Source organism: Salmo trutta, chromosome 13, assembly GCF_901001165.1.
Source record: "Salmo trutta chromosome 13, fSalTru1.1, whole genome shotgun sequence".
Taxonomy (NCBI): domain Eukaryota; kingdom Metazoa; phylum Chordata; class Actinopteri; order Salmoniformes; family Salmonidae; genus Salmo; species Salmo trutta.
This window is the reverse complement of record NC_042969.1, coordinates 73,804,004-73,816,117: the sequence shown is the minus strand read 5'-3', so window position 1 is coordinate 73,816,117 and position 12,114 is coordinate 73,804,004. Positions and strand designations below refer to the sequence as shown.

The 12,114-nt window shown below is 47.2% G+C and overlaps 1 protein-coding gene across 1 annotated transcript; it reads right to left on the bottom strand.

The window, feature by feature from the left end:
• Window positions 1–1,352: 1,352 nt before the first annotated feature.
• On the bottom strand, window positions 1,353–11,632 carry si:ch211-153b23.3 (uncharacterized). The gene is made up of 11 exons (XM_029773580.1): window positions 11,580–11,632; window positions 8,979–9,158; window positions 7,271–8,824; window positions 5,222–5,314; window positions 4,531–4,635; window positions 4,241–4,350; window positions 3,876–4,070; window positions 3,362–3,524; window positions 2,817–2,982; window positions 2,224–2,318; window positions 1,353–1,927 (listed from the first exon to the last, which is right to left on the bottom strand). The coding sequence occupies exons 2-11, from the start codon at window positions 9,133–9,135 to the stop codon at window positions 1,842–1,844; spliced, it is 2,724 nt and encodes a 907-aa protein (XP_029629440.1). The 5' UTR covers window positions 9,136–9,158; window positions 11,580–11,632; the 3' UTR covers window positions 1,353–1,841.
• Between the last annotated feature and the right edge of the window lie 482 nt (window positions 11,633–12,114).

The following is a 12,114-nucleotide window of genomic DNA, read 5'->3' as shown; positions in this document are numbered from 1 at the left end:
CCTGACAGGTCGCTCCTCCCAGGTGGCGTGGCGAGAATCTGTCTCCGCACCATGTGCTCTCACCACTGGTGTCCCCCAGGGCTCTGTTCTAGGCCCTCTCCTATTCTCACTATACACCAAGTCACTTGGCTCGGTCATATCCTCACATGGTCTCTCCTATCATTGCTACGCAGACGACACACAACTAATCTTCTCCTTTCCCCCTTCTGATAACCAGGTGGCGAATCGCATCTCTGCATGTCTGGCAGACATATCAGTGTGGATGACGGCTCACCACCTCAAGCTGAACCTCGGCAAGACGGAGCTGCTCTTCCTCCCGGGGAAGGACTGCCCGTTCCATGATCTCACCATCACGGTTGACAACTCCCTTGTGTCCTCCTCCCAGAGTGCTAAGAACCTTGGCGTGACCCTGGACAACACCCTGTCGTTCTCCACTAACATCAAGGCGGTGACCCGATCCTGTAGGTTCATGCTCTACAACATTCGCAGAGTACGACCCTGCCTCACACAGGAAGCGGCGCAGGTCCTAGTCCAGGCACTTGTCATCTCCCGTCTGGACTACTGCAACTCGCTGTTGGCTGGGCTCCCTGCCTGTGCCATTAAACCCCTACAACTCATCCAGAACGCCGCAGCCCGTCTGGTGTTCAACCTTCCCAAGTTCTCTCACGTCACCCCGCTCCTCCGCTCTCTCCACTGGCTTCCAGTTGAAGCTCGCATCCGCTACAAGTCCATGGTGCTTGCCTACGGAGCTGTGAGGGGAACGGCACCTCCGTACCTTCAGGCTCTGATCAGGCCCTACACCCAAACAAGGGCACTGCGTTCATCCATCTCTGGCCTGCTCGCCTCCCTACCTCTGAGGAAGCACAGTTCCCGCTCAGCCCAGTCAAAACTGTTCGCTACTCTGGCACCCCAATGGTGGAACAAGCTCCCTCACGACGCCAGGACAGCGGAGTCAATCACCACCTTCCGGAGACACCTGAAACCCCACCTCTTTAAGGAATACCTGGGATAGGATAAAGTAATCCTTCTAACCCCCCCCCCCAAAAGATTTAGATTTATTTACTATTGTAAAGTGGTTGTTCCACTGGATATCATAAGGTGAATGCACCAATTTGTAAGTCGCTCTGGATAAGAGCGTCTGCTAAATGACTTAAATGTAAATGTAAATGTAATGATAGAAATCGGGTCATTTAAATGTTGCATGTATGCTGTTTGGCCTGTGTAAATCTCCCATATGGAACAATACATTAAATCCCACATAAATCTTACCTCACCATAACAATAAATAATCCTTCATTTCTCCCCAGAAGCATCACACATTCATCCACACTACATAGTCCTTAATAAATGTTTATTTTAGACTTAATTCAACATCAAGGTATTATGGTGTTTCTAACCTAGAGTTTTCTGGTTGCACTTTATTACAGAACAAAAATCTAACATCAATCTAGAATTCACAACATCTGTATCGTACCTCTAAAACTACAACAAATATACTGAATGAATACATAGGTAATTTCCCTGATTAAAACATTTGTTATAACAATAAGGTCAGCAAAGATTGCATTTGGCTTTCACTACAGTCCTCTCATCACAACGAATTGATTAGCATTTAGTTAGCCCAACATTACAACAATTATGCCGCGTTTTTACACTCTTCACATTTAATCTTCAGTTATCTTTAAGAGAACACTCTTCATTGGCTGGTGGCCTGAGATGTGTGGGTCCAGTATCTGATCTGAGCGTCATCATTGGTCAACATAGGATGGAGGGAGGGAATGTGGGAAGGAGAGGTGGATGGAAGCGAGAATGTAGGAGAGGATGGAGTGTGAAGGTCCTCTTCATAGCATACTGCTCTTCACCCTCTCAAAGATCTGTCGAACTTTGATAGCCGGGACACAGCCCTCCCTCACGATGCTAATCGTACCTGGGGGAGAAGGAAACAATTCTGACTAAGTGATCATTGACACACAAGGAACCATTGGGTGGGACTATGGTTGCAAAGTCTCAGTAACTTTAACTAAATTCCTGGTTGGAGGATTTCGGAAATTCCTACTTAAATCCTTCTGAAATCCAGGAATCTTCCAACTAGGATATCTGGAAAACCTGGGAATTTGGGGAAAGTTATTGGAATGTTGCAACCCTAGATGGGACAACAGACAGCCTAAGAGGTTAGTTATGACTTATTGTAGTGGGCTTCTGTACTGCACTGTGACATCATACCTTCATCTATCTTGAGGCAGTTGACCACTGTGGAGGCTACGACCTCGTTGGAATCCCCGTCACACAAAACACCCTGGATCTTATGGCCCAGACGACTGAAACACACACAGATAGAGGAGACAGTGTCACTATCAGTATTAGGAAGACAGTTTGAGAGTAAGTTCAGGTACAGATTCAGAACAGCATCAAGAGTAAAGAACATCATCTACATTATGACCCCATAACTAGTCGAGGACTAACACAGTTACATTAGCATAACTACATTTACACAGCAGGATGACTGATACCAAACCAGTCTGACAGGAAAGATCAAACCGGTCTATAACAAGACTCCTGGACGCAGAAATACCTCAATAATGACATCACTCTCAGCATCACATCAAATAGTTCTCTCCAGGTTAAATAGTCATCATTTGATGAAACCCTGATGAAGGCAGCATAGCTGTGGAAATGTTGGTATCTAATTATTACATTGGAGCTGCATTGTGCACCATTTATGACATGTTATAAATGGTGATCATTTACCACTATAATGTTTTATGAATAAGCGCCAACACGCTTGAGTACTGGTGAGTATTATGCTAGACTGTTACCTGATGACCATGTCGTGGTGCGTGCTGTCGGGTTCTCCGCTGGGATTGGCTGAGGTGATGGCGAGTGGGCCGGTGATGTCACACAGGTGTCCGGTGACGGTGTGGTCAGGGACTCGGATCATAATGCTGTCCTTGGTCCCCACGAGGTCGTAGGCCGGACCCACACCTGGACAACACATGTAGACCATTATCTCAGCCAAACTTGACCGACACAGGTGCGAACACAACGATTAAAAACACTATTTTAGTTTAGGTAGACCCCCAAAAGTCAACATGTGATTCAAATAATTTCTGTTAACCTATCTCAGTGCAGCAGAAATAAAATAATATCTAAATACCCCCAAAACTGTAATTTGCAGTGGAGGCTGCTGAGGGGAGAACGCATCATTATAATGGTTGGAATGGAGTCAATGGAATGGTATCAACCACATGTTTGACACCATTCCATTCACTCCATTCCATCTATTACACTCCATTCAAAATATTATTATGAGCCGTCTTGCCCTCAGCAGCCTCCACTGGTAATTTACCACCATGGTACTGACCCAGTCTGAGTAGCCAATCTCCCTTGCAGATGATGCAGCTGATTCCTCCAGGGTAGACGTTCCTCAGGAACTCCCAGAGTAGAGGACTGAAGGGGGGCTTGGCAGCCACCAGCTGCTCCACACTGGAAATACAGATACAGATCGGCTTCTCTGCTGGGCGGTCCTGGTTAGGGGTCAGAGAGACAGGTCAGGGGTTAGAGGTCAGGGGTCAAGGGGCTTGGCCCAGCTGCTCTACACTGGAGATACAGATTGGCTTCTCTGCTGGGCAGTCCTAAAAGGGGTCAAAGAGAGGTTAGAGGTCAAAGGTCAGGTGTTATCCAGTTTCATCCAAAGTTTCATCCCAAAACCAAATTTTGTGAGCCAGTGCATGACAATTCACAGACAATTCACAATTAGGATTGTTCCAGGACAATTGTTCATATCAGGCTCAAAGGACCAGTAGCCTACTTGCTGGAGTAACATTGGCTTGTTTAAGAGTATGAGGACAGTATGTTACTGATAATGTGAGTGTTACCTTGATGTTGTAGATGCTCTCGATGGCGTGAGGGTTCTTGCAAGAGGCAGCCAGGGCGTAGACAGTGTCGGTGGGGATTCCACAGACCCCCCCGTCGTCTAGCAGTCTGTTGATTTTCAGGAGTCCACTAGTCAGCCTGGAGTCTGCTACGGGACAGGGCGAGTCAGGCGACAACGCCTTCCGCTGCTTCACATCCTGAGACACAACACAGAGAGAGACGATATGGAGCGTAACAGAATGGAGTAGGACGGAATGGTATGGAATGAAATGGAACAGAACAGAAATAAATGGAATGGAACGGGAACCGAATGGAATAGAATAGAATGGAACAGAATGAAATACGGAATGGAGTGTATTGTTCTCACCTTGAACAGTGGCGGGCCGAGGGGCAGCAGTCTCTGAGAGAAGGTACAGTTGACCAGCGATGCCAGGGCTCCATACACACAGATGATAGAGAAAACAGCTAGCATGGCAACTGTAGGAAGAACGCAAGAGCAATGTTAGAACAGTGACATTCAACTGACATCTAGGTATCAAAACAATGTGTACATAATGCAATGTTTTGAACAGAAAGCGTACATGTTCACTATGGTAGAGATACTGTGCAGTAGGTCTGAGACCGTAAGGGTAGTGAGGTGAGAAGCAGGTTCCTTACTCTCCAGCTGGTAGGGGAGCTGTTGGAGGGTGGACAGGAGGAAACAGACCAGGACCACCTCCATGACTGTGGTCAGAGACAAGAGGACCAGGTTCCCATACGCAGCTGGGGGGTGGACACATGGAAATATGGAGAGATGTAGAAATGGAGAGGTAGAGGGGAGAAGACATGGAGAAAGTTAGCAATACAGGATGAATACACTGCATGTGTCCCTAATGGTCACCTATGCCCTATATCAGGCTTCCCCAACGGCGGCCCGCGGACACATTTATTTGGCCTATACATTTTTCTGAGTAAAAACAATTGTTGGATATAAAAGACTGCAAAAACACCAGCAAATCAGCTCCAATTGATTTTAATTTTGGAAATCTGTTCCAAGGTATTCCCACGCATAATAGAGAGATATATGTGATTGTGAAGAAATGTAAGCAATGTTTGAAATTACTATGTTTTAGTCAAATGTTATATCTGTTCGGGCTTCTTGTGGTTCATTTGCAGTCTACAAATGATTTGTAATTGGCCCTCGGCTGAATATAGTTGATGAACCCTGCACTATGGTGAAGCACTACTTGCGACCAGTGCCCATAGGGCTACATAAGGAATAGGGTGCCAAACACAACCGTTTTTCATTCTCTTTATCTGTTGAAGCAGGTGAACAGGTAGATTTTGGTCATTTCATGAAGAGACTGACCGATGAGCATGAGGAAAGCGTTGATGACCAGGAAAGCGATGGTTCCAGCTGTGAACCCTAAGGACCCTGCTGGAGAGATCTGTAGCATGAGGCCTGAGAATAGAACAGAGAGTACTGGTTACTAAACAGGTGACAGAGCATGGAGAGAACAACAACAACAGTAACACTGACTAACTGTCCTGCAAGTCTCCTCTTGACAGTATTGTATGATTTAGGCTAAACTTAAAGGCACATTCTTCCTGTTAGGATCTGTCAATGTGTGAAATGAGTAAAATTCTATATGTATGTTAGCGCCAAAGCCAAATTTCCATTTTGCGTAAACCTAATGGATAATAAAGTATTCTAATCTAATCCTTCAGGATATGTCCCAAATGGTACCCTATTCCCTAGAGTGGGGGAAAAAAGTATTTGATCCCCTGCTGATTTTGCCCACTGACAAAGAAATTATCAATCTATAATTTTAATGGTAGGTTTATTTGAACAGTGAGAGACAGAATAACAACAACACAAAATCCAGAAAAACGCATGTCAAATGTCTTATGAATTGATTTGCATTTTAATGAGATAAATAAGTATTTGACCCCTCTGCAAAACATGACTTAGTACTTGGTGGCAAAACCCTTGTTGGCAATCACAGAGGTCAGACGTTTCTTGTAGTTGGCCACCAGGTTTGCACACATCTCAGGAGGGATTTTGTCCCACTCTTCTTTGCAGATCTTTTCCAAGTCATTATGGTTTCGAGGCTGACGTTTAGCAATTCGAACCTTCAGCTCCCTCCACAGATTTTCTATGGGATTAAGGTCTGGAGACTGGCTAGGCCACTCCAGGACCTTAATGTGCTTCTTCTTGAGCCACTCCTTTGTTGCCTTGGCCGTGTGTTTTGGGTCATTGTCATGCTGGAATACCCATCCACGACCCATTTTCAATTCCCTGGCTGAGGAAAGGAGGTTCTCACCCAAGATTTGACGGTACATGGCCCCGTCCATCGTCCCTTTGATGCGGTGAAGTTATCCTGTCCCCTTAGCAGAAAAACACCCCCTTAGCATAATGTTTCCACCTCCATGTTTGACGGTGGGGATGGTGTTCTTGGGGTCATAGGCAGCATTCCTCCTCCTCCAAACACGGTGAGTTGAGTTGATGCCAAAGAGCTTCATTTTGGTCTCATCTGACCACAACACTTTCACCCAGTTGTCCTCTGAATCATTCAGACGGGCATGTATATGTGCTTTCTTGAGCAGGGGGACCTTGCGGGCGCTGCAGGATTTCAGTCCTTTACGGTGTAATGTGTTACCAATTGTTTTCTTGGTGACTATGGTCCCAGCTGCCTTGAGATCGTTGACAAGGTCCTCCCATGTAGTTCTGGGCTGATTCCTCACCGTTCTCATGATCATTGCAACTCCACGAGGTGAGATCTTGCGTGGAGCCCCAGGCCGAGGGAGATTGACAGTTCTTTTGTGTTTCTTCCATTTGCGAATAATCGCACCAACTGTTGTCACCTTCTCACCAAGCTGCTAGGTGATGGTCTTTTAGCCCATTCCAGCCTTGTGTAGGTCTACAATCTTGTCCCTGACATCCTTGGAGAGCTCTTTGGTCTTGGCCATGGTGGAGAGTTTGGAATCTGATTGATTGATTGCTTCTGTGGACAGGTGTCTTTTATACAGGTAACAAACTGAGATTAGGAGCACTCCCTTTAAGAGTGTGCTCCTAATCTCAGCTCATTACCTATCTAAAAGACACCTGGGAGCCAGAAATCTTTCTGATTGAGAGGGGGTCAAATACTTATTTCCCTCATTAAAATGCAAATCAATTTATAACATTTTTGACATGCGGTTTTCTGGATTTTTTTGTTGTTATTCTGTCTCTCACTGTTCAAATAAACCTACCATTAAAATTATAGACTGATCATTTCTTTGTCAGTGGGCAAACGTACAAAATCAGCAGGGGATCAAATACTTTTTTCCCTCACTGTATATAGTGCATTACTTTTTACAAGAGTCCTCTATAAGGAATAGGGTATCATTTAGGAGGCAGCACAAGTCAACCATGTACCTGCGAAGCGGTACCATGTCCATGTAGCCCAGACAACCATGTAGAAGGATGGGATGACAGATCCAAATCTCTGTCCTCCCCTGACCTGCAGTCTGCTGACCAACCCCTGTACCAACGCTCCTGACACCAGCACCCACGGAACGCTCAGCCGCAGGAACACCCCGCTCTGACTGGACGAGGCCGAGTGGAGTGCCGAGAGAGCTGCCACCCCGTTGGTCAGGTAGAATAGGGTGTCAGTGATCTGAATTGTTGGTGGTGATGATGACAGCGCCCCCTGGAGTTTCCCCGGGGAACAGCAGCAGCACAGGACGGTGCGGAGGCGGTCAGAGGAGACGAGCTGAGGACCCACAGGGATCAGAATCTTCTCAGCAATGGAGTTGATGAGGCGGCAGAATGTCCCGTAAAGCGAGGAGGCGGCAAACAGGGAGCAGGACACCCCGAAGAACATGTAGTACCCCTGGAGGGGGATCTGGGGGACCGTGGACACGGACAGCAGCAGGAACAATGCATTGTGGGCCACCTCCAGGGCGTCATTACTGAGACTAACCACTAAAAGGAGCAGCGCTGCCGTCACAAAGAACCAATCACCAACCATTGCCTGTCTCCCAGCAGCCACCTCTACCTTCGGCTCCGACACGATCAGGGGCGACAACACAAACTCCTCCCACGCCTTGGTCAGCCAGTAGGTGGCATGCAGCCCGGCCTTGATGGCCAGGTAGCCATCATGCCGCAGGTGAGCGTAGTAGCTGGAGAGGAGCTGAGCAGCAGAGATGATGGACACCCACACGGCCCCCAGGGAGAAGGACGTGACGTAGCCGAAGCAGTAGAACAACAGGATGAATGGAGACACGGTGTCGCAAAAAAAGCAGAGCGCTTGAGGTTCAGCGTACTTCGTGTTCTTCTTCTTCTCCTGTCCCAGGCTCTGAGCGCTGGCCTTGGGAGTTTGATTGGTCCCCAGTAGGAGCACGTTAAACAGGGGGTTGCCGAACCCCTTCAAGATGTAGCGCTGTGCCAGGCCTTTCACCAGCAGGGCTGCGCTGCCGTACACGGCGAAAAGAAGGATGAGGAGTTCTAGAATACCGGAGACAATCAGCGGCCAGGCGGAGGACACTCCTAATACCACGGCCTCGAACAACAGCGTCAGCGAGATGGCGCCGAACACAAAGGGCATGATGACGTTTACCGTGGCCGAGCAGAAGGCCAATAGGAAGGAGAGGAGGATGTATGGGACCAATCCCGCAATGGCAGTCTGGGGAATGTGCAGGAAGAACAGCCAATCAGTTCTCCGCGAGGTGCCGTTGATGAGTTCCGCTGACAGAGATAGGTTGGTTATGAGGGAAGTGTGCATTGTCATGTTGCTCATCAGGTCATGTGACAGGGCCAAGTTGGTTGTGATTGGTTGGGAGGCACCCTGGAAGATGCGTGTGGCGCCATAGCTCCCCCAGAGCGCTGCGTAGCCGATGAAGGCAGTGCTGCTTAGGTGGTCGTATTTGCGGAACGACAGGAGGCCGGCGATCAGCTGACACACACCACCTATCAGAATCAGATGAACACCTGCAAGCACACAACACAGTTAGTGATGTTGAACAACCACCTACAAACACACAACACTGTTACTGATGCTGAACAACCAACTGAAACACAACAGCAAGAACAGAGAGTAGAGTTAGACAGTGATCATGATGAATGGATGGATTGATTAGCGTACCTGCCAGAATGTTTTCCACCCCCTGCGCCGGTACTCCGGTTCTAGCGGTGTTGAAGTTCTGCAGTAGAACCAGGAACGCACTGATCCCATTGGATAACATGCCCAACACCCCCGGCTCACCATAGAAACTGGCGGGAAAACCATCCGAGGTTGCCATGGCGTCTGTCGTTTCAGCTACAGCTGTAAAACAATAGCAAAAGTAATAATATTATCTGAACATGAGAGAGAGGACAGCGAAGAAAAAAATGATAATGAGAAAATAAATGATGAAAATACAAGCTATTCAGTAGCATATTATTCCAGCATCAGTCTGGGTTGAAGTGTTTAACTATAAGGCTCTAGGCTGGGTGCCATTTGGGATGCAACCCTAGACTGGTGTGGTTGGCTGGTCTGTCTGTCAACACTCTCCTCCAACCCAGGGCTAAGACTTCCTCTTGCTCTAAATTTAAACCCAATATTGGCTCATTCCTGTCCTGCCTGTTTCTTTATTCTGTGGAATGGAAATAAAGTATGAATGTGTTTCTAGTATAAATGTGTTTTGGACAATAAACAACAATATTTGCAGAGTTGATGATGTCACTGGCCCAGTCATGGAGGATAAATGTTATGTTGACTGGGTCAGATGAGTTGAAACAGGTGGTATTGGAGCTTACTGTCTAGAAAGGGCTCTGGTTAAGATTCACCTCAGTACTTCATGTTATTTATCACTGAACATAAAGATCCCATAGCGCTCTATATGTAAAACAGTAACCTACACTTTTTTGAATCAAAACACATTTGTGAATTACCACATCGCTCCCTGCCTTTCTCTCTCTCACTCCCTCTCTCTCCCACCTCCCCTACCTTATTCAGCACAGTAACCCCTCTCAGAGAGCCCAGCAGTGCCTCTCTGCTCCCTGTCCTGCTTAGCGCCAGCTAAACGCTGATTCTCATATCCACCCACTCCCAGTGACAAAGACAGATTCCACAGTACAGAATGTGTGACTGGAGGGCGTCAGTGCATGGCAGGTGCCTGTGCCTAGAGAGATAGGAGGCTGGTGCCTAGATTGATAGGAAGCTGGTGCCTAGAGAGATAGGAGGTTGGTGCCTAGAGAGATAGGAGGCTGGTGCCTAGAGAGATAGGATGCTGGTGCCTAGAGAGATAGGAGGCTGATGCCTAGAGGGATATGAGGCTGATGCCTAGAGGGATATGAGGCTGGTGCCTATAGAGATAGGAGGCTGGTACCTAGAGAGATAGGAGGATGATGCCTATAGAGATAGGAGGCTGGTACCTAGAGAGATAGGAGGCTGGTGCCTAGAGAGATAGGATGCTGGTGCCTAGAGAGATAGGAGGCTGATGCCTAGAGGGATATGAGGCTGATGCCTAGAGGGATATGAGGCTGGTGCCTAGAGAGATAGGAGGCTGGTACCTAGAGAGATAGGAGGATGATGCCTAGAGAGATAGGAGGCTAGTGCCTAGAGAGATAGGAGGTTGGTGCCTAGAGAGATAGGAAGCTGGTGCCTAGAGAGATAGGAGGTTGGTGCCTAGAGAGATAGGAGGCTGGTCCCTAGAGAGATAGGATGCTGGTGCCTAGAGAGATAGGAGGCTGATGCCTAGAGGGATATGAGGCTGATGCCTAGAGGGATATGAGGCTGGTACCTAGAGAGATAGGAGGCTGGTACCTAGAGAGATAGGAGGCTGGTGCCTAGAGAGATAGGAGGCTGGTGCCTAGAGAGATAGGAGGCTGGGGACTAGAGAAATAGGAGGCTGGTGCTTAGAGAGATACGAGGCTGGTGCCTAGAGAGATATGAGGCTGGTGCCTAGAGAGATAGGAGGCTGGTGCCTAGAGAGATAGGCGGCTGGTGCCTAGAGAAGTAGGAGGCTGGTGCCTAGAGAGATATGAGGCTGGTGCCTAGAGAGATAGGAGGCTGGTGCCTAGAGAGATAGGCGGCTGGTGCCTAGAGAAGTAGGAGGCTGGTGCCTAGAGAGATAGGAGGCTGATGCTTAGAGAGATAGGAGGCTGATGCCTAGAGATATAGGAGGCTGGTGCCTAGTGAGATAGGAGGCGGGTGCCTAGAAAGATAGGAGGCTGATGCCTAGAGCAATAGGAGGCTGGTGCCTAGAGAGATAGGCTGCTGCCTAGCCAATCTTATTTTCTTCCTCTCTCCTTCTTCTCTCTCTCCCTCTTTCGCTGAGTCAGTGACAGGAGACAGAGCAGAGCACACTTAGTTACCCTGTATATGTCAGCCTGTCTATCATCATATATAGTCTATCACATACATCTATTAGACTTCCATACATATGTGTTTACAAGTCTATTATCAAGCAGCTGACTCTAGTAAGTAATATCAGACCTCTTTCTCTCCATCACTATCTTACCATCACAACCCTACTAGCCTCCTCTAACTGTTCAGACAACTTCTCCACAGTATCATAAGCTGCTCTTTACATTCTCTATGTTTTCATGACAAATATTTACATAAGATACCAGTTATTTCTAATCATGCCATGAATGTTTGAATATAATATTCTGCTGTCCTGAAACTAGCCTACACAGTGCATTAACACAGAGAGGAGAGGAGATGGATACAGCACGCAGTTAAAAGAGAAGGAGTATTTACCTTCTGATGATGAGGACAATGATGATGATGCTCAGACAAAGAAAGAGAAGGCGAGATGATCGGACAGAGAGAGAAGACGTTGCTTGACATATGTTTTGGAGGAATGTCCTGAGAGTGGGAGGAGTTCCAGATGTTCCGGCCTCACCCCCTCACCCCTCCAGAGGTGACATCAGACCTTACCTGGGTTGTTCCATGAAATTAGTACCTTTTGCTTCCCTTTGATATTTTAAAGGTCCAATGCAGCTGTTTTTATTTGAATATCAAATCATTTCTGGGTAACAATTACATACCTTACTGTGATTGTTTTCAATTAAAATATTGGATATTCTTTTTTTGCTTCTTTGAAAAGAACCATTTCTGAAGCAAAAACGTTGCTGGGACTATATGGGAGTGGTCTGAGTTGGAAGGGGGAAAATGACAATGTGTTATTGGCAGAAAGGTTTGGAACTCTTTTTCTTATTTGTCTATTAACTAATTTATCGATTGGTGATGTCAACAGGCAGGCCAAAACTATATCCCGTTAAAACTCCTTCTC